This window comes from Lissotriton helveticus, chromosome 10 (assembly GCF_964261635.1).
Source record: "Lissotriton helveticus chromosome 10, aLisHel1.1, whole genome shotgun sequence".
NCBI lineage: Eukaryota > Metazoa > Chordata > Amphibia > Caudata > Salamandridae > Lissotriton > Lissotriton helveticus.
This window is the reverse complement of record NC_136071.1, coordinates 1,123,315,851-1,123,339,307: the sequence shown is the minus strand read 5'-3', so window position 1 is coordinate 1,123,339,307 and position 23,457 is coordinate 1,123,315,851. Positions and strand designations below refer to the sequence as shown.

The following is a 23,457-nucleotide window of genomic DNA, read 5'->3' as shown; positions in this document are numbered from 1 at the left end:
ATGGCTCCGAGACTGGTCCCTCGACCTCCCTCTCGACCTTGACCTCGAACGGCGCAGAGCAGACTGTCAACATTTAATCAGCTTTCGGGGCCACTTCCGCAAAGCCTTCGGCGTCAACAACTGACCGTAGGAGCACGACTTGGGGTCGTGGTCGTGCTCCAGGCAAAAGAGGTACACACTGTGCGGATCCGTCACCATCAGCCGGTTACAGGAACTACAGGCCTTAAAACCGGGCATCCCTCGTGCACCTGTGCGGAGACGAAGACTCGAAACACGAAGTCGACCAAAGTCAACAAAAACGTAGTCAAAAAATGACTGAGGTACCGCTCTTCCCAAATGTGCGCTGGCTGGCGCAGAAAAAGAAAGAACTGACGTCAGCGAGCAAGGGCGGCGTCTAAGTAGCTGCCGCGGCGTCAACCTGGCGACCACGATGCGGACAACGGACGCGGAGCCAACTGACGCCACCTTCCATCGCGCAGAGGTACTGCTGACAAAAAAACTTTCCGGATCCAGTCTGATGCCTGGGGTAATTCTAAGGTAAGGAATCTATAAGTAACGTGTTTCTTTCAGATATACTAATTATGGCTTAGGCCTACTCGCTAACACCCCTGACTGGATCTGTCCCCTACTCTCCCAAACCTTACTCGACACACTCATCCAACATTGCTAACCACCACTGACCCCAATTATGAAGTTCTCTACACTGCTAACATCTTGAGTACCCTTACTCACACCTACATTTATTTTGTCTCAAGCTTCAACCCTTCCTGGAAGTTCTACATTACTGATTGGGGCACCTCAAACACGCAATGCTCACTCTCTTGTGGACCCAAAGGGCCAAACAAAAACTATTTGGGACTAAAGACTATGGGCCAGATGTAGGTAGCCAAATACCGGTCGGTAACAGCCGATTTCGGCCGTTACCGACCGGTATTTGGGTTTTGAGATGTAGGTGGGTAGTTATTTACAGAATCGGTAAATTTACCACTTCGGTATTTTACCGAATCGGTAAACATACCGATTCTGTAAATCCATATGTAGCTGACACTCCTTAAGGCCCTTAAGAGTCGGTATTTTACCACACAATCCTATTGGGTGGTAAAATACTCTTTTCTTATTTGCGGCTCGCCAAACTCAGCCACAGAACTTTTATTTCTATTTTTGTACTTTCGGTACAATCACAGCACGCCCCGCTTTAGCTTTAAACATCTTAAGCTAAAGTGCAGGTGCCGCTATTGCTTCTAAAGCAAATAAATAGAAAAAAAGATGTGCGTTGCATTTTATTTTTCTATTTATTTACTAGCTTTCAACATCCCTAGCTGAAGCGTGGGTGCCGCAATTTATTCATAGGTAAATAAATAGAAAAAAGGTGTGCGGTTGCATTTTATTTTTCTATTTATTTACTTTTGAAGAAATCGCGGCACCTGTGCTTTAGCTTAAGAAGTTTAAAGCTAAAGCGGGGCGTGCTGTGATTGTACCGAAAGTACAAAAATAGAAAAAAAAAGTTCTGTGGCTGAGTTCGGCGAGCCGCAAATAAGAAAAGAAAGGCACAGCCGCCATTATTAAAGCTGAGCCGTGCTGGTTTAAATAAAAGAAACTTTGGGGGACAGCGTCTCCTGCCTGCAAGAGCAGGCAAGAAAAAAGTGCTTTAAGAAAATAGTGCTCATAGGCTGTGATTAAAACATGTAGAGTAACAATACACTTAAGAGGGCCAGTCCTCATGGGCGGTTACAAAAGGAGAAAAATAGATATTACTAAGTTATTCACGAATCAAAAGCAACCATTTGCAAAGGACAGTAACAGGAGCCAATTGAAAAGATGGGCGGAAAATAGTTGGAATTTAAAGTCCATACCTGAATACAGCATGTCTCTAAGAGACAGCGCAAGCGCTGCTTAGGGGAGACCTAAAAACTGAAGATCTTAAAAGATAATTGCTATGCCAAATAAAGTTTTTCTCGTCATCCATTTGACCACCACATGTCCTCCTTTAAATTATTTAGGTCTGTGGAACAACTGGTCCCCAAAGATGTTGAACTCCAACAAGCCAGACTGGCATTGCCTAAGTGCTAGTAATACCTCAAACACTCTCCCCCGCCAACCTTAAAATCATCTGGGAGGTGGTGCCTGCAGATGCTTGTGTACTGTCTCTGCTCAACAGTTATGGCCATGTGAGCACCAAGACTGCCAACTCTTAAAGTGTATTCACCCGATAAAAATAAAAAAAGATCTTCTAGCAGGTTAGCTGTTGGGGGTATATATATATCTATATCTATATATCTATATCTATATCTATATATCTAATCTATATATCTATATCTATATCTATATATATATATATATATATATTATAGGTTTTTATTGGCATTTAAACATGACAAACAAGTTTACCATATCCAAATAGCACTGTTAACTATAAAAAACAGTGACAAGCCCAAACCCTCCCCATCAAGCTCTACCAGAACACACCGAAGTATTACATGATGCAAAATAATGTCTCAGTGCAAAAGTCTTTTCAATGTCATGTCCCCACATGATCATATACAGTATTGGTGCTCTCCAATCAAAGTCAATCAATCAAATAACTTCTTCCCTCCCTCACTTTAATCCCACAGGTCACAAGGGCAGGGCATCCAGGGACTCCAGAAGCTCAACAAGGACTGCCACCCAGGCCTGCAGGCCATCCGTAAGCTCATTATCTCTACGTATTTTTCGCACATGGCTTCCCTCGGCCACCACCCATTCAGCTATATCAGGCAGCCATTCAGATACTTTCGGGGCTACTGGAGACAACCACTTGATGGCTATTCTCTGCTTAACAAGTACAAAACCCAAGAGGAGAAACTTTCTACTAAGCTTCTTTTTCTTTCGAGCTGTGATCATTCCCAACAGGAACTGACCAACATCCCTAGGAATAGACGACCCCGTGACTGCATTCAAGGACTCCAAAACTGTCTGCCAGAAAGTATTTAATTTGGGACACCCCTAAACATATGCAGAAAGTCTGCTCCCTGCCTGGTACAATGAGGAGGTGATCACACCAGGTAGATTGCATGCAGCATATTCGGGTGAGGTATACCTGATGCACTACATTATACTGGAGTAGCTTAAACCTCACATTTGTAGCAGTCCTGCTCACCCCTTCATGAGCACTCTCCCATTCTTTAACAGAAAGAGGAGGCCCCTGCATCTCATGCCACATGTTGCACACCGGCAAGTCGCTCAGAGGTAAATCTTCCTGCAGTGCCCTATAGACATACAGTATTCAGTAATGTTCCTAATGCCTAGGATTCCCAAGGAAGCTCAGGGAAGTGAGGCCATATCGCACAGGCTGTCGCTGCAATCTTAGCAAATTGTAAAAACTGACTAATACCCAAAGCAAACGTTTCAGCTGCATGTGCCAGCGTCATAAACCTGTCATTATGATACAAGTATTGCAAGGAGTCACACCCACAGGCACGCCACCTGTCATCTGACATGCTCTGCACGATCTGAGGAAAGGGACGCAATGTCTAAATACTCATATCTGGTGCAGACAGAGCCCTAAGATACAAGTCTGACTGCCCTCTCCCATGCTCTGCATATTGTCGGACAACATACGGCATCGAGGCAAGAACCCCGCCACATCATCAAAGGTTCAGGCAAAGGAACATCATCACAAGTACCACACAACTATTTCCGCTCCCAATTCTCTCTTTCATCAAACCAAAGTACTGCATGTTGCAATTGAGTTGCCAAATAATAAAGATCTAGGCACGGTAATTCAAGTCCCCCCCTCCTCCAACCGTGCTTGAGTATCGCCAGACTAACCCTTTCCTCCCTGAGGCCTGTAGCAGATCGACTATCAGTTTGCCCAATTTGACTAAAGTACTTCCTAAGGATCTTGAACATGGGCCCCTGAAACACAAACAGGCAGCACAGCAGAGTAATCATTTTCACCAATGCCAGCTTCCCCATCAAAGACAACCGCTGCGTGTTTCAAAACTTTACTTCTGGGTTTTAGCCCCATTAGCACGCTATCCATATTCAAAGCGTCAAATGCCGCTACCCCATGAGCAATTCAGATCTTGAGATATCAGTCACCTGTCGTCTCCCAAGGAAGGCCCAGACAAGGCAGCAAATTCTGCACATGTCTCCCAGTCACCTACCCTAACGGGAACAGTTTTGATTTGATACAGAAAACACACAACCCAGACACTTCACTGAATTCGTATAGGACAGCTAACATGATAGGGACAGAGAACGTCGGCTGGTGCAGATATACCAATGCATCGTCAGCGTATAAGAAGACCACAAGCGTGTCTCCCCAGTGGAAATTTCCCACCCTTGCATCACAGATCGCAACCGGCATGCCAGGGACAACAATGGGCAGCTATGTCCGGTCTCCCGATACAATGAAAGGCATTGTTACTATTATAAGGATTTTGAGAAACAATCAGAAAAACTTGCCTGTGAAAGCCTAAGTAACACAAAGTGACATTTTCATAGAATTACACAGTAATGTGTCGACCAACCGATTGCAAAATTGTTTTTATATAGCGCTTACTACCCCAGATGAGGTGCTCAAGTGCTTTGCAGTGAAAAGCATACTACTGAGGAACCCAAGGTTAAAGGTAAACCTGTAGTAGATTAATAATATGCGCTTCCTTTAGATCTTATGCATATATTTGAGTGTTTTGAATAGGGATAGATTAATTGAAGTGGATCAGTAAAGGTTTGGTATCCCACAGTGACTGGAAACCTCTGGGATTAATCAGTGGACGGAAACAAAGAGGTAAAGGTTTTTGTTTTTTTAATAAAGAAAAAATGACACAGACGTATATTGATATACATGTATAAATTTTAACAGACACACATGTACACATTATGTTTAGTCATATCTCTATACACAGCATAAACCCATATATTTAAATATATCCATATGCACATACATGTAACAATATCACATGTATGTTGCACATAAAAAAACATACTGTTATTCTTTTCACAATTTCTCTCTCTCTATGTTAGAATAAACATGAAGAGATTTTTCAAATCTAAATATATTGTTATATTCTTATAGATGGTTGGAACTGAGGCAATGGGCTGTGGAGTTGTCTTTGAAAAGTTGAGTTTTTGTGTGGTGGACAAGGGGAAAGGAAGTTATGTTGACTGGTGTATGGCGGCTTTATTTTTGGCATACTGAAGGAGGAAGGGGATAGGTGAGAGCAGGTGCTAGAGCATGAGGGTCGGGTTTTATCATTCTCAATTCCGGCTGAGCGAGTCATATTGTAGTGTAGTTTTGGACTGAGAAGGTGGTGTCTTTGCTGCTTGGAAACTGTGAGGTACAGAAGGGTGCGAATGGACATTAAGTGCATAGTGCTAACGTGCTGGTGTTGGATGGATATGAGGTAAGCAATGTCTGAGCTGTTTTACACAAAAGGTTGTGTAGGTTTTTGGGTTTGTTTTGGTTGGTTAATATTGTGTGATATTGGCGAAGTGACTTGATATGTAGAGTTGAAATGAGAAGGAATGAAGATGGGTTCAGGTTGAAGTTGAGGGAGTGAAGAGGTGTGGAGCTTGAAGGTGAGGGGCAAGGTGAGGTGTTAAAGTAGAGCCTCTGGGGAATGGGAGATGAGATACACGGGTTATAAGGCTTAGCTATATGGTGAGTAAGGGGAACACTTAGGTTTATTAGTTGAGAGGAGCGTTGAAGAAGTGTTGTCCTGGGCTTTGGGTGGCAGGAAGAGGGGGCTGTGTAGGGAGAGGGTTTGATAGGGGGTTGAGAGAGCTGGCATGGACAATATTTAGAGTTGGAAAGGCACAGAGGAAGGATTTACTGAGAAAAGGGAGAGGGTGTATGACACTGGGGATGTATGTTTATGTACTGTGTGGACCAGTGGCATACGGGGAGAGATGTGTTGAATTTGGGTTTAGCACAGAGTCGTGGTGGGTTGTGTAGAAGTGAAGGGACCCTTGTGTAGATGTAGGAGTGTTTGGTAGAGGAGGAAATTGTTTGGTGGGTGAGGGTAGGTTGGCGTGACCTTGTTTGCCGAGATTAGTAATCAACAGATTGTGTGAATATTAGTTGTTGTAGATGTGTTCAGTTTGGTTTGAACAGGTAGTAAAAAACAGTGCAGAGGCCCTTCCGTGCCCATACAGGTATGCCACCCTTGTCCTCTCTGTCCTTTTCCTTGACACCCAGGATGAGACGCCGTAAAGGAGGGGTTGCATCAGCTGGTGGTGTGGTCATGTGACCCTTTCTCAACTGCAGGCCCATAAACCATCAAACGAGTAAACCTAGGAGAGGGGTGCATTCAGATTTTTGATCCACAACTAGTGTCTGAGCAGGAAGGGAGAGGTGGGTATGGAGAAAGGGAAGAGGGGGTAGGATGGAGGCAGGAAGACTGCAGCTACACATAAATAAGACCCCCCGGCAAAGTATTGCATGCTATTAAGAAAATCGTTCACAATTAGAGTTCTTATCAATCCAGATTTAACTGAACCCCACTCTGCCTGCTTCAGGGCTGCTTTCTGAGTTAATCGTATCTTATCCAGACTGAATAATTCAGTGTGGGTCATGTGAATAACAACTCAAGTTCCAGCAATAACAGACGACCATACAAGAAAATGCATAGCAGGGAATCTCTAGGAATTTCAAGGCACCACTTTTGCTGTACACAGACAAAAGCAAAAAAATCAGCACTTACCAAAAGGTCCAGCCACCCGGAGTCCTGCCAGGGGGTTAAATGGACTCAACACGGCACCCACTGCTTTAATCCAGATTGGAATTGGTCTTTCGCCCTCCGCATGGTCAGGCCTCTCTGGAAAGCCCCATGGCTCCACCAATACAAGGTGTTTTACCCTGCAGATAAAAGGCAATGCAGGTGTTAAGGCGACAGTCTCTTCCAGTTGTGATTCCCTCATTCTCAAGCAAAGAGCATTGCAGTTTGAAGGACTCTTAGGACAGTTGTGATTTGTGTCTGTATTCCTTCTTGTTTATTTTCTTGTGCACTACTGATGCTTGTGCCTTCATTGGAAATAAAAGGGCTCTTAGCTTTGTACTATTAACCTTAACAATGTGAAAACCCCTAACCAGATAAATTCTAGATTTTTACGTCAAATATTAAGAAGCAAAATGAGCTACATATTGAAGTGCCAACCGTTACCCTCCACCAACACCCCTCTCTTCATAAATGTTGTCACATGAGTATATCCCACAAGGTTTTCATTTTTAATTAAAGATACCAGGGCAACACCTGGTCCTTTTCATCATCCTGGGAACCGATGCAAACCCTTGAAAACGGTGTGTATTCCGTGGACTGAATTCCTTAACAGACCAAAAGAAAGTTTTAAAAAATGTTTTGGAAAAACTATCAATAGAAAGAAGTTGTGAAACTCTACATTTGACAGTAAATGGCAGAATAAACTTCACATGTAAAATTATGTCTGTTATCAGCTTTCCAGAAACCAGTGTTCGTTCTGCAAACTGGTCACAACTCACAAGAATACCATCAATTAAAAAAACATGTGCCCAATTTTAAAACTTACATGCCGTTTCCTTGTTGGTAAAATGTTACACAAACTGCCAAAGCATAAAGAGCGACATATCTAAAATTCAGAATGTAGCTAAAGAACGTATCTTTTATCCACGTTTCCAAAATGTAGCCCGCCATCCACAGTTGCCAGGTCATCAAAGTAATACGGACAACTATTTTATGTTAACTGTTAGCACGTCCCTTTGCTCTGTCAATGTTGACTTAATGTAACATCACCGCTGTACATGGACACCTGATGTTAAGGTGTGTCTGAGATGCGTGCAATTTCCAAACACCACAGCCCAGCAATGACGTGCACAAACGTCACAAAATGTCATGGACTTCTTTCTCTTGGCAAAAAACACAAAAACAGGTCATTTTTAGAAAAAAATATTATTGATATTGTCAACATTTACCAAAATCTAATGTACACATTTGGAAATGAAATTTCCCTTGATTTTGAAATCACGCAAAACCTTTTCCACATTGTATTGCTCGTAACCATAGCTGACGTGTTCACAAAGGTAACAGAGTAGGGCACGGCCAGTCCTGAACGCTAAAGGCCCTTTAGGGTGCACAATAGTTTAAGTGGCACCTTTTCCCACTGTCATTCTACAGTGAAACCTAATGAAGTCCACTGAAAGTGTGAGAGTTACCTTCCTACCATGGACGTCAATTCACCAAAAGGCCAGGAATGGCGGAAGTGCCTTCACAAGCCCTTTGACCTCCACTTTCAATCACACATACACATGCTTACACATACACATGCTTACACATACACACGCCTACAGATACACACGTACTCACACATACCCACGTACTCACACATACACACATACTCACACACATTCACACATACATTCTCTCTTACATAAACACACTGAAAACTGCACACAACCTACATACATTTAAAGGCATTTTTTTACTTACCGCAGCTGCCAGGGAAAGTCATAGTTCAGCTATTTGTACTCGATATTTTTTGTATTAAAATTTTAGAGAAACATGTAATATTATTCACTATTAGTATAATGAAACATTGACAAAAAATAAGAAGAATGGAGCCTCCACCAACGTCCATTCTGTTCCTGGCACTGATTTTGCCACTGCTAACGCTAGGGGTCGCAAAAGCAGTGCCACGGATCACAAGGGGCATGCCAGGGGTCGCAAAGCCCTGTCGACCCCTAAACGACGTCCATGCTTCCTACATGTCCACACCTCTACCATTTCAAATAGTTCAGAACTCAATACACATGCATGTGAAGTTGTCTCCTCTGTCTCCCAGGATCTTCTTCCTACTTCCTGGGTTGCTGTTGAGCTCTTCCTGGTTTCTTCTGGTTAAGAGAAATGCCATGCAGCACTCCTGTGTAACCGGAAGCATTATCTAGATGGCTTCCAGAAAGAATAAGAAGATAGCCATCACGCGAGCATCCTGTGTGCTGGCTGGGTGTGATCGTGTTTAGAGGGGACCTGGCCTGGCAGTTTGGGCTGGTTAGTTCCTACTGGACGAAGACCAATGCTCAGTTGCAGATGGTCAGCCCCTCTCTGTAGGAGCACAGTGAGCAAACAAAACTTTTACAGGACGGTAACCTAGAGCAGTCCCCATTTGCTGAGATTAATTCAAGCATTCCAACAATCATGTTCTGGTTTTGTTGACTTTAGCATGAAACCACCAATCAACAAGCCAATCAGCAACATTTTCCTTTCCTTGTATCCCTCTGAAAGATAGCTCATGATATCCCACCAAACTCTGGGGCACAGTCATAGGATCTGTGGTTGAATCCTATGTATATTATGTCTGCTCCTCAGGGCTTTAAGTGGGCCGGGTCCCTCTGGGTCTCACATGTATCAGCGGGTCATGAAAGTGTTCAGAATACATGCTCATCCAATCCAGTCATTGGTGGTAATTGTAACTGTGATACTACGTGAATAAGTATGAAAGAGGTACACAGCTGTAAAAATATTGAAAGGGCGATAAATAAGAAGTAGAGACGTGGAAAGAAAAAAAGCGAGGAAAGAGGAGTGAAGGGAAGAACTGGAATGATAAAGCCTGTGAAGACCACTACCCCTTACACAGACCTTAGTATGGAGTAATTCACACTCATATTTTCAGATTTGAAACATTTATAATTCTGATCAAAATCATTGTTACTCATTTCTCTAATAAGCACTGGCAGAGCCAATTGTTTTGGCCCGTTTTAGGCGTTTGTTCATGGTTGTAATGTTTCTGGCTGCAATCACACAGAATTGGTTCTGTTGGGTGAGACAAATTATTTGAACAATGCTCATAAATGCACATAAAAACAAATCAACTCTCTGATACACGGAATAGTGTTTCAATGAGAAATCAATTACTCAAAACACAAAAAACCGAGGTTATGTGTTCCAAAGTATTGTATTGTACTTATTAACACATGTTGGCTTCTTTACAAAACTGAATTACTTCATTCATAGATTAATTCGTACAAACATTGCAAGACCATAAAAAACACTTTTGTGACTTATTGTGAAATGAGTGCTCAGTGAACAGTATAATATATACAGTGCAGAAAATAAATCTATACAGGTGTATATACAGGTACAATTGGGGTTTGGTCAGATGGTGGTTTGATCTCAACTAAGGATTCCTTCGGTTACTGTGGGAATCCTGGTGATTCTGAACCTTTGGATTCGTCGATGTTTCGACCCAGGTGTGCCCCAGTGGGTGGTCACGGCGGGTCTTTCTCAAGCGGATGCGGTTTCCGGGAACAGAAATTTAGATTCCTCCCCGATACACACGCGACAGATGCGAGAGGCCACTGAGCCACACTAGATCAACCCAAGGACACCCCTGCCTTGGTCTTTAAACCACCCCTTTCCCCCTCTGTCTTGAGAAAGACCCGCCGTGACCACCAACTTACACTGACTGTAGGTTGATAACTGAGTTTAGTTTAAAAACCTGAATAGTGTGCACCAGTGTCTCCACGTGACTGCTTCTCTATATTCTTTCTTTTAAATGATCTTAATACTCACTTAAAACCATTTACCACATTCCACATAACAGTGGATTTCATTAAAGAAAACATCACATCACTTCCCCGACAGAGGATGTTGATACCACTGTCATGCCCATGTTTATATATGGTAGGTCCACAGTCACCTCATCCAACTGCTCCTTTCCTCATGTCAAACACATCATCCTAAAATCCCACCCATTTCGAATTGTGCAGGCTGTCCCTTGTATCACCTTGTCTTGAGGAAGACCCGCAGCAGTGCCTATTAGTAAATCACGCACCGCATTGGGTCGAACCGTCGACGTGTTTGTGATAATCCTGACCCTACTTTCTCTGCCCCACATGAAACGGAAATGTAAAATCCCAAGCGGCGCAGAGCTTTATGTACCAAGAGATGGATGTCCTTTGAATGACCATGTTGTACAACAGTGTATACATTTTGTTCACATTCAGCACTTTTTTCGCACCTTTTTTCACCATATCACTTGCGCCGTTGGAACAAATTGTATTTTCAAGCCTGTTAATTGTGTCACTGCGACACAATAAAATGTTAAAAAATTATGGATTTACCCTTAAATACAGACCTTGACTGATTCAATTTTGGTGTGTTTTTGTTTTTTGATTCATGGTATTTTCCTTTTCTTCTCTTCGCTTTTCCTTGATTATTACTGAAAGGGTTGAGTATTGTTATTCAGTAAGCCTAGAATCAATTCTGTACCAGCCAGAACCAACATTTTCCACACTCACAAACTGGTTTGGGTGGTTCATTTTCATATTTCCTGTTCTTTCTCACAGCAGACAGTGACGATGCTGGCTCCGTGCCAGAGGACCTGAGGACAGAGCACAATGATGTGTAAAACCTCTGAAACTTGGCTATCTTAAGCCTTCCTGAAGTAGCAATCAGGGAGTGACAAAAGGGGGAGAACCCGCCCTTGAAACCTTCTTCCCTCTACAACTGAATTTGCTGATTCACCCCAATTCTCCTACCATCAACTCAAATGGCAGAGCTCTTGAAGTTCAAATCGGCAATCCACAGTTACTAGGTGACCATACTCCGACCTCCATCGTTCCATACTCTGATGTCGAAGGTTATACCCTTAAGTTCAGGAGTGCCAGTAATCCATGTCTCGGAAGGCTGTACCACAATCTCCATCTTCTGCCATAAAAATCCAGGGGCGTTCCAAAATGAATCCTGCCACTTTCAGCAATCTTGCACTCACACAACACTTAATTTACAAGCACATGCGATGTCAACACAAGGGTATGGGTGTCTCATGCTAGCGGAACTTTACACAAGTGTGGCCAGCATGCGCCACACTCTGTCCGAATCAGAGACAAAGGTCTGATTAGCATTAGCATTATTGAAACAGTACTCTGCGACCACAATTAACGTCAACAACCCAAGACACAGATAGCACTCCCATGTCAGCTAGAGGAATCGTAGGGCGTGCCCTTCCAAGCTTCATAACAAGGCTCTGGACCTCGGAGTCAAAAGGATTGGCCTAGGCCTCAGGTTGCATGCTGGATTAGCATGTGAGCTGGACCACAAAAGTCAGAATACCAGATATCACATGCAGCTGGGTCACTCAAGACAGGGGTACACACCTGTTTACCATGGAAAGGACATTTCTATTCCAACACTAACCCTAATTTAGATTGGCACTCGGTAACGACTTTAACCTTCTTGCCTTCATCAAAGCCTACAAAGAGCTAAGCTTGTTTAATTTTTAGTTACAGAAAGGGTAAAAGTTAAGGATAGGGTAAGGTATAAGATTAGAGTAACAGTGCGCATTAGACTTAGGGTTATTGTTTTGGTTATGATTAAATACATAGCTACTGTGTAAGTGTGAGGATAAGGCGTAAAGTGAGAGGGAGGAATGGGATCAGTGTTAGGTTAGAGGGTTGGATCTGGTCACTTTACAGATGGGTAAAGCCATAGCGTAAGTTTTAGGGGAGGTAATAAGTGTTGGGGTCATTTTCAGCATGGGTGAATACCTAAAACAAGAACATTAACAATGACAATTACACAGGTAGCGTGTATCTTAAATGTTTCAAACTTTTTTGTTTTGAACATCAGGATTTTAATTTTGGTCAATCCAGATTTAACATCACCTTTCAACCAATGCAACAGTGTTTATGGCTGATGGTCCTCTAAGACTACTGATGAATTAAAGTAAAGAAACAGGGGCAGGGTGGGGTGACTGTGGGAGGAGCAAGGCGAGATCATATGGGACCAATGTAAATGGGGTACAAGATGAATGGACTGTGGGCGGGAAAGGACTGGGTTCTATTTGGGCGGGGTCTACTTTGCCCCTGATAGCGAGATGCACCAAGGGACCATCCTTTTTAAATGGATATTTTTTAACTGGATTAAAATCCATCCATGCAATAAATTATTACGAGCTGCGCCCTAAAAAAGATGAGCAGATCAACATGCACCTTTTGTTGCCAACCCTTAACCTTCATAAACACGTGCTGTATCAAGGAATACACTGTACACACATAAGGTAATAGTGATTTAAATGCCACTGAAGTTGAATTTAATCTTCTCTTATGGATGATTCACATAAGAGGCAAGGCAAGGTCAATTCTTCATTTAAGGAATGAGGCTCCTCATAACAATTTGCGCAGCTGCAGTAATTCAGAAATAATATCATGGATCACATTACTCACCATAGTTTCCTTTACCTCAGATTGCCATTTAGTTTTGTAATCCTTGTAGAACAAGAACCTGTTCTTCAGCTTTAAAAACTGCCCTACTCATGCACACTATTTTCCTTAGTCATCCTAACCTATAAAGGCCTGCACACATTCAGCATACAAGTGAGCGACAGTAACTGAGCAATGAAGTTTGAACCTACTGTTAACAAATGAAAGAATCCATTCTGAGGAATTAGGATTTGACAATGTAGCTCATGACTCTCTAATAAACAGACTTTGTCCAGAGTCAAAGGGTTTTACTCTCACCAGGTATGGTACTCCTCATAACTTAAGTGTAGGTTCCACAGAGTTAAACTGGGCCCATTTAAATGCAACAGGGTGGATATTTCATGCAGAGTTCCACAATGATCACTCATCGTCAGTCTTGTTTAACATCTCATGTTGCTGAGCTCATGCACTGCTTCATCCTCTAAAGGGTCATGATACCCCAGGAGAGGGGGCGGTCTGCTCTTGTTAAATGCAATAAACATGAACATCTTGTTCCCTTATTCAACCTTCTTAAAGAATCTGATGGTCGAATGTCAATCCTATGATAGGGATAGCAAGCTTTAAGTTCAGGTCCAAAGGCCCGTCAGAACGATAGAACGATGGGCCCCTAAGTCTTGCTTACTAAAGAGCAAAAGCTTCACTGCAGGAAGACTTTTTTTTAGCTTAACAGGGAAAAAACAGAAGAGAAGTTTCAGTCCACCCACCTACCTACTTTTCTTGATTTGGAATTTTTACAATCTAAAAACAGCCAACACAGCCCTTCAAGAGCAAGTCTGCTTCGTAGTTCAGAGATGTTTTTTACAGCTGCACTTGCAAAAGATTTTACCCATGCTTTCATTCCATCTAAAAGCTTGGACTGTGGATGTAAAACGTTTGTAAAACCCTAGCAGAGAAGCTACAGGTGTCTAAGAAAGCTGTTGTCAGAGTAATCAAGGGCCTCGAAAAGAAAAAAACATATGTCCCATGCAAGAGCATCTATGAACCCTTGAGAGGAAGAGGGTCATTTCTAGGGTAGCCTGTTCAAGTGTCTATGGGGTCTGGCATCAGCCTATCCTACATCCATAGTTGGGTGGCATCTTGGATTTTAAGGAGCATTAGAAGATATTTCATCTCAGTGCCTACGTACAAGTTTGCATTCAAGGGCAAGCACTGCTTTGCAGCCCAGGCTGTTTATTTTGAACAGTCTATCTGTTCAAACCTGGCCTACATCTGATCGGACGGGTTTCAAGCAGAATCTCAAAATTATCTTTCCAAACTGCAGAAACCAGCCAACAGGGCTTAGATAATGTTTTGAGGTTAAACTGTAGAACAGAAGATTGTATGTGATTTCCTGGAAAAATGATCCCATGGAACACCGTTGATGAGAAACCTTACCTAAACTGTTTCATGAAAATTTGCAGGATGAGTGGAATTCACCATGTCATTTAAATCAGGTCATAGAATGTCTTGTTTTCTAAATTGGCTTTGGTATGCTTATTGTTTAAGGTCTAAATAAAATGGATGCAGGTATTTAAAAAATATTTCAGTGCTTTACGTCAGGGGACATAATTTCAGATTTATATCCTAAACATTGTGAAACAATTACTTTGGATGCTTTTAATTCACAAACCCCTCACCACCTCAAACTCCATCCGTCTCTGACCCCTTCACTACTCCTAAAAGACGCCTAAATTTCCCTCACCACACCTAAGCTCCACCCATACCTCACCCCTAACCCTTTCTACACATAGACTCAACCAATTCTCAAACCATAAAACCACTCACCAAACCCTGAATCCCAAAAGCCCCTTTCTACGCCTGAACTCTACCCATCTCTGCCCTCTGAAATGCATCATTACCTATAAACCTCATCCATCCCCGAACCCAAAAAACCCTCAATATTCCTCAACATCCTTAGTTTAACGTAGTTTTGGGGGTTTCCTTAAAAATAGCTTTCCTTCAAAATGTTTCTTTTAATTTCCGAATTATTTGTATTTCCATAAAAGTGATTTTCCATGATTTGGTTTCCTCCAATATGCCTCAAGACCCTCTGCCGCTGCTAGATCCCTTGACAGGCTTTGCCATTGTAGATGGAGCGTGCTTATCAATCGGCTGCTCTGTCTGCCGAGTTTGTCCAATACAAGCTTGCAATTGATTTGCTCCTTTCTAATCAACATGAAGGGGCAACAGATTCTAATAGGAGAGTTTACATTTGAAAGGTTAGAAATCACAAGTGAGGCGCAGCCTGGATCCACCTCCGTCCCCTCCTATTTAACATCTTCATGTCTGAAGCAGCCCAGCTGATTACACTCCTCAATACCAAACCTATACAGATGATGCATCAAACCCTCCTCTGTCCCCTTCTATACAACATCCAAAATGCATCAGGTAGCCCAGCTGATCACAGTCTGCCACGTCAAGGGATGCTCAGAACCTGATGAATCTGTCAGATGATGCCTGAGATCCCAGTGTCTCAGCTGGCTGCAGACCTTAATGCCACATACATGAAACTTCATCAGGGCTTCTATATATCCAATATAGAATGAATTTCCAGAATTGATACCAATCAATCAGTATGTGGATTTAATACAGAGATAATACTCCTCCTACTTGTAATGGAACATGTGTATCCCTTATATCCTTGGGGTTTATTTAATCCATAAGTATAGCAGGGGGTTTTATTTACCCGTCATTGGTACCTCAAAAAGTCCGGTACCGTCCTCACGCCAAAATCTGTAAATAAACCCCAAGGATATAAGGATTCACATGTTCCATTAAAAGGAGGAGTAGTATCCCTGTATTTAATCCACATACTGATTAATTGGTATCAATTCTGGAAATTCATTCCATATTGGATATATAGAAGCCCTGCCGAAGGTCAAGTGGGATACTATGAAAGAAACGTGTTGGCTGGATGTTTTATGTATATGGATTTCATATAAGAAATTAATGTTAAACATGAAAGAAGAGCAAAAACGAAATAAAAAGGAATATTTATAAAGACTGTTTGAACAATCATTTGGATAAGGACCTTACCGGTGCACCATTCCACTACAAGTATAAGGATACATTTTTTAACTGAAGGCTACTGCGGCAGGCTAAAGGCATCAGTTACCGTTGAAAAGAATGATTGGAATTCAACCACTGCTAGTGGCTAAAACACAGATCACGTGTGCATGTCATTACACTCAAGCTTGTCCCAATGTAAATCAGTTTAGTTAAAGTTTGCAGAGAAGACAAAATACCCGCTTCACAGAGCTGAAAACAAAGCCCTCAGTTCTGCAATGAGGTGTACAAAAAAGATCACATGACCAAAGGTAAACAAGGTTTGAATTGGCTGAGAATATGCAAGGCCTTATACCTGTTGCATTAAGCCACTTCTGGAAAGCTATTGACCCAAATACAAGCGATAAGTTGGAAACACAGAGGCAAGTGGAAACACTCAACTGGACTCTCGCTTTGAAAAGCAAACAAGCATATTTAGGAATATCACAACGCCTGGCGGAACAGTGGTAGTAACGAATAGTAAGGTTTCTTTCGGAAAATACAAATTTGATGTAACCCATGTTGCTGAATCAATAACTACTTGTGGAATACTGAGACATTTTCTTCTAATGCTCCTTCCTCACTTTGACATATGCACTTATGAATGAGTGTTGGATGCAACGTACTTAAAAGGATGGTACTTCATTAAGTATCTATTTTTTATTAATTTTAAAATTAGCCTTACCATATTAATCCTGGAGGTGTCTGAAAGAATACATGCACATTTCTTTACAAGTGGTACCGGAACACAGTATCATGATACCCGTTCAATGAGCCCAAGGCAACATTTCACTATTTTACTTTGGAGTCCACTGAAGAAAAGCCCACAGTCTGGTGTAAATACAATCTATCAAATTCTACCTGTCCCTGGATCTACAAACACTTGAGAGCCTTCTGTAAGCAGCATGATTACTTCGGAGTGATATTTCAATTAGTTCACATTATGAGCATGTGACATGGTCTAGAGGTCAGGTTTCTGATTCTAGAACTCACAGATCTGGTTCCTAGTCTTTCCTTTCAGCTTGACAAAACGGAGTGATCCTGAGTAAATTGGGTTCTCCATGTACCTCAGTCCCGTTAGGTACCAAAATAGGGAATTTTATTATTTAGTTAGAAACGTTTGAGCCACCAATATTAAGGTTCATTTAGAAAGGGGGTGTTGCATTTACAATAAGGTGCCCTAGTGACAGAGTCCAGGGAGTAACTTTTAGAAAAGGCATGGCTGTACGGTCACCCAGCACTCTTGGCAAGCGGCAGCGGCACTCTCCCCATTTGAAAAATGTGTCCTGGAATGAACTGGCCGAGGACCTTTTGCCAAGTGATAACAGCATGCAATACATGGCACAATTTTCCAGTAAACCCGCTTCACAGAGAATGAAATCCTGAGAAAGCTGCCTTCTAGAAATGAATGAAGCAAATCATTTGTCGCATTGTTTTAGTGCGTGCCAGGCAGTCAGGGCACTTGAGTACATTTCTGTTTTATTATAAGATTGATCTGATAATGCGAGATATTCTCAGTGAGAGCAGTAGCTATGGGACTTGAAGTCTTTGAGTTATAACATGAGCAAAGCCCTTCTCCTCAAGATATTTAATTTCTGTGCCAGGTAGTAGGAGAAGCCAGAGTGCAATAACGTACATACCAGCAGCATGAACATATGAGCATATGCACCCTTGAGAGGGGCAAGAAGAACTCTGGCCTAACCATAACACCATCAAGGACTGTAGTATTGATTTAAAGTCTTGACGGATTGCATCGTTCTTGAGCCCAAGTGGAACTTGACATACTTGGTTACGTTTCTTGTTGAGAATGATTCCTAGGGATTCGGTGCAGGCAATTAGGATGAACATGCATTCAAGATTGTTGAGGGACTCTAGATCTGATCAAACGGAGCATTGGGAACATGAGCAAAAATTAGTTGTTCCGAGTGTTAATCTTCAGATGATGTTGAATAATCAAAGTATAATTTCTTTCCCGGCTCACATGGGGTGACTTTCAGGTACAATTGACTATTATTAGCATAACGGTTGAGCCACAGAGTAAGTCTACAATACCTTCAAGGTGAATATTGAAGCCAGCAAGGTTAAGAGTAAAGCCTTGTGGTACACCTTACATATGATTGACTACAAAGGGAAAGCACATTTGCTATTTTAACCAGCTAAAAGAGATGCAGTAGTCAGGTCTCTCCATACTTCTGTGTTCCATTGAAGTTTCAAGGAGCTCTTCATCTACTTGGTCGAAGGCCACAGACAGATCATGGAGAATCACATGGCACGATTCACAAGAGAATAGGGCTCGCAGGTCGTAGTCACTTACTTGGAGCATGGCAGGCTCCAGGTAAGGTTCAGTCTTCCCACTGGTTGAATGCGGGGGCAGTTTCTCCTTTGGGGCTAAGGAGCTTTGCCCCTCTTCAATTCCTACACAGTTATAAACAAATATATAAAATGAATTGATTTATTTAGAGATACAAGTGTATCTCTAAACAAATCGATGTATTTAAGTCTGGGCTGTCTGTTTCAGGCTGCCTGCTCCGTCTCGTTCTGAAGCAGGAGACGGAAGTCAGGCAGTAAATCAACTTTCTACAATGTGACGCAGGACGCAGGGCTTTCTGTTATAAAGCCCTTCGTTGTCATTGTGGTCCGTGGTGGTATACACTCTGTAGGCCTGTGACGCGTTCAGTGTCACGGTTTCGGGCGTTGGAGACTACATCCCTGCGTGATTTCAGATGTCCGTCATTCACAGGCAAAAGATCCCACTCTTTCGTCATACGTGGAAGTGGATGCAAGCATGTCTGTTTCGGTGCCTTGTTCTCTGTAATGGTAAGTGATGCTAATCTCTGGTGTCATGTATATTGTGCTGAGACCCCTCGCCACTCTAACTTCCCCCACTGTGACACCCCAGGCCTTAGCTGCACATTGCTGGCCCCGTTAGAACTGGAGCTGCAGCGTTTGTTCTCCCACGGAATGGATCCAAGAGATGAGCAGGCCAGCCAGGATTCTTGTTCCCTTGTGAAATTGATCCAAATATCCGAGTTAACGGCAAAGTGAAAATGATTTGCTTACAGTGGACAGTTCTCAACAAGTTAGATAAGATGTCCTAATGACTTTAATTATGTGTACATGACCAACATTTCAAATATGTTTGTACTATGTTGGCCCTACAAAGATCCAGTTGGGACGATTTGAGAGTCACAGCTGGAGAGCTTCTTGAGTGATCCTATCTCACTAAATCTCAATTGTGGATGAAGTGGTACATGAAATAATAGTGGGAATATGGGCCACCATAGGGCAGACATTTTGATGCTTGTGGCAAACTCTTTACCTAATTTTGCAGGGAGGAGACTAGTGTGGTGAAATGGCTTCGTGCAATCTTAAAATTATTTTAGTATTGGAGAGCATAATAAATCTAATAAACAATAAGGATGTTTATTACACTGGTTGAGTATTTTGGGCCATTTTTAGTCCAGATTTGCTAGCAGGTGACCAACATTTGTACCATGCTCAAGCTAAAAGACGCAAGGCATAGGCTTACTGTCATGCCTTTCACCATCAGTGCTGTTCTATGCCAATGGTAGTGCTGGCCTAATCCTCCCCCTACGTTTCAGCACATCTCAGAATTTCAGGCTAAAAGAAACTAAGACCTCCCATTTACAGAACAGACTCCAGTGTCCCCACGGTTGAGCTGACCAGGGAATCCCTGGCAAGCGCTGACCTACACATCCAATCCCTTTCTTGCAGGAATGGTTGCAAGGCTTGGGAGCAAAATGTGGCATAACAGAGCAGAAAGCTGCACCCTGTAGGTGTAGGTGCTGGGAGCTCAAGTATAGTTGTGTACTGTGGAGGAGCACTTCCACACATACCGGACTTTTTCACATTACTGTGTCTGCCTGCCCAGCGTCCTATTGAAATTATCCCTTGCTAGTCCTTTTCTCCCTGTTGCTCTTGTGCCCCTATTGAGTGTCCTCATGACAGTGTGCTCAGGTTACAGCCCTGGTCCCATCATCTGTGCCCCTCTATCACTGTACTTCCGCCTTAACCCCATGTCAGTGGAAGAGCCCCACAAATCTGTGCCAGGGTCCCAATGTGCTTGTGTGTTTGTCACTTAAGAAGTCAGTGTACCAGAGTATGTAATTAAAACTGGCCGTCTTCATGCTCCTAAGTTAACTCTGATGCCAAAAACATGGATAGATTTACGGACAATGAATATTAAAAACGTTAAGGCAGTGCATTCAGCGATTTAGTTCCTGGCTGTCTTATTTCACATGCTTTACTTAATCTTGCAGTCCACCAAAAGATAGCTTTTTTATAATGTTATTGTTCATTTTTTTTTTCTGCGCATACTTTGAGACATACCAGGTGTTTATGAAGGGCTTTGATTGAGCATGCCGGTTCTAAGGCTGAAGCCAAACAAAGTGCCTGTCAGTGGGTTGGCCTCTCTGCAGAGCATACAGAACAATGTTTACGTTTTCCATTTGCAACTGACATTTTGTGGAAATGATTGTGAAGGCGGTTCTCTGATGTAAAAATATTTGCAAGGCAAAAGTAAGAGAAATTAAAGTTTGAGCGAGTGCAGTGTATTTTTGGGTGCAGTGACGTGAAGAAGATGCGAAGAAGTGCCTTCGGGAAAGAGTGAAACGAGGGTGCTGAATAGGAAAGATAGGTGGTTGGTTGAAGATGTGCAGATGGACGAGTTATGCAGAGAAAGAGAGGATACGCATCTAACACAAAGTGTGCATAACTGAAGGCCAAAACTCCTTCCACAGGCCTCAATGCTATTTAATTCATAGACTCACAATTTCAGAATTGAAACATTTCCAATGTTAATTATTTATAACAAATCCTTTTTGTTACTCATTTATCTTAAGCAGCTAACAACCATTGACAAAGTCAATCGCACTGACAGTTTTAGGTATATGTCGGTTGTTGTGTCATTTATCTGGATGCAATTACATCTCAGAGAGAAACCAAAATACCGGTCAGGTGGAACACTATGGAATCACCAAAATGTATTTGACATGTTTCTTTATAGAGAAACCCCACTATTTTTTATCCCATTTAAAGATCTGTCTGCACATATTTCTATATAACTCGTTGCAGCCAGCCACTGTGGGTGCTTTCCGAAGCCTGGTTAGAGCATTTGTTCCCAAACTTAATGCTACATGCAATGCAAGACACTGGGGGAGCATACATTTTAAAGGACTAAAGTTGCCAGGCGGTACAATTCACACATTACAATAACTGTTAAACATGTTAATGCTGTAAGGTATGGGGCAGTTTTTAATGTGTTTAATATTTTAAGATTAAATGTTCCCACTGCTTTATAAGACTTGCTTTATCACTACATTCAATTGCTTTAAAACGATCCATTTGGCAATCTTTTTTTCATTTTTTCTCGGGGAAAGGGGAGGGGGAGGAACCCACCCTGGGGAGGAACCCACCCTGGACCCCAGGTTTGTCCATTAGACCTGTTTGTGTTGCTCACTATATAAAAGTCATGCTCAACGTTTACACCTCAAACCTTTCAAGTATCACCAGTCGCCACTGATTGAATGTGATAAAGAAGGCAGGTTGAAGAGATGGCTTTGAGTTCAGCGCCATACGGTGCTTTCTGCTCTTCGGTAGGAAAAAAGACCAGCTACTGACTGAAGGTTATTTAGAGCATACAGATCTACTGAGAACTTGCTCAATCTTGAGGCATTAAAGGAACATGCCCTGGGCTAGCGAAGAGGTCACCTGGAGTGCAGTAAGGAGCGGTGGTATTTTCACATCCGTCGCAAGTTTGCCTGGATTGCGGACAGTTGGTAAGGTACTTGTAAGAAAGACTATGGTTCAGGTCAATACATTTCTTTACAGGTCAACTGCCAGGCCATTAGTTTTCCAATGAGCACAGAGTGAGACTGGAATGCAAGAAGAGCTAGTGGAAAGACTGATCTTTCATTTTAAAAAAGTCCAATACCTCACACTTTACTTCAGAGCGAGGTATGGCTAAGAAGATAATCTAACAGAGCACTTTAGGAGCTATTACATTAAAATGATTTCAAAGCTTCAGTGTCACGGGTCTCAGTCCTAAACCGACCAAAATAATGGAGTTGAAAAAAATACTGAATTTTCAGCAAAGTTTGAAATAGTGCACTTTTGTCAATAAATACAACAAGAACCAAATTCAACAATCTGCACTACGCGGAAGTGCTGATGCCGGAGGGTCTGCCAATGAAACTTCTTCTCAGTGATGAAGAAGTCAGAGAAAAAAACTTTAAAGAAGTAGTGCCCTATGCATCATAAAGAAGCTAATCTCTGGTTTCCATGAAGAAGAACACCTTAGGGATGCTTATATATGTTCCCAGAAGCTAGTAGTTTTCTAGCCTAAAACTTTGGGTAGTCTGCATTGACATCAACACTCTTACCAGCAGAAAGTGTTCATTAATCCAAAATCCAATATAATGAAATACCACACATCAGAAAAGTCACTGTGAAGAGTCAATAAAGCTAAGTATAGCACACATGCTCTTACATATTATAAAGGGAGGCATGGAGACCAAGGATAAAGCTCAAAGTTATTCAAGGACGGATTAGTTTAGATTCCCATATTCACAAGTTTTAATTTTTTTCAACTTCTTTTGTAAGTAAATTTAAAAATACTTTTCCAATGCTACTCACCGAAAGAATTCTTACCTTAAGCCTCAAGTAACAAAGTCTAATCAATGGCATTTAAATTTGCCAATGAAACGTGGGTACACATTACATCAAAACTCAAGAGTTTATTAATTCCATTTTTCCTACACCTCCCTTTAAGCAGTTCTTGACTGAAACATCCACAAAGAATCACTGTCCTCTCGCAACACATTCCAAATGTTATTTCTCGTTACTTCTATTCCCATATCTGTACTTGAATTATCCAACCGCATTCGCTATTGGCTTCCTCTCAAAAAGGAAAACGCCAAGTGAGTCTTTCTTTGTATCTAGCATCCAAGTGTAATCATGTCAAATGTTATGGTCTGGCACCAGCCTGTCCTTCCTACAGAGGCATGCGTCAATACCATCTATCATGCATAATACAAAGTTATATAGTGATGTCATGCATTGTGATCTGGCCACTACACGGTCTATCCTTTAACTCCAAAAGTCAAATGACATCTATCCTGTGTCATGTCCCATACTCAGTAATTTCATACTTTCACTGTATGTTCAATTAAGACGTATATTTGTCTTAGTCTAGCTTACCT

General features: G+C 42.1%; 1 protein-coding gene across 2 annotated transcripts in view; it reads right to left on the bottom strand.

Annotated features, from left to right (window-relative positions):
* Nucleotides 1-23,457, bottom strand: part of ABHD5 (abhydrolase domain containing 5, lysophosphatidic acid acyltransferase) — a 200,231-nt gene that overhangs the window by 65,839 nt on the left and 110,935 nt on the right. For both annotated transcript variants that reach the window (XM_078663909.1, XM_078663908.1), the window contains one exon: nt 6,687-6,841. In XM_078663909.1, coding sequence (XP_078520035.1) covers nt 6,687-6,841 — 155 coding nt within the window. The remainder of the gene's footprint in view (nt 1-6,686; nt 6,842-23,457) is intronic.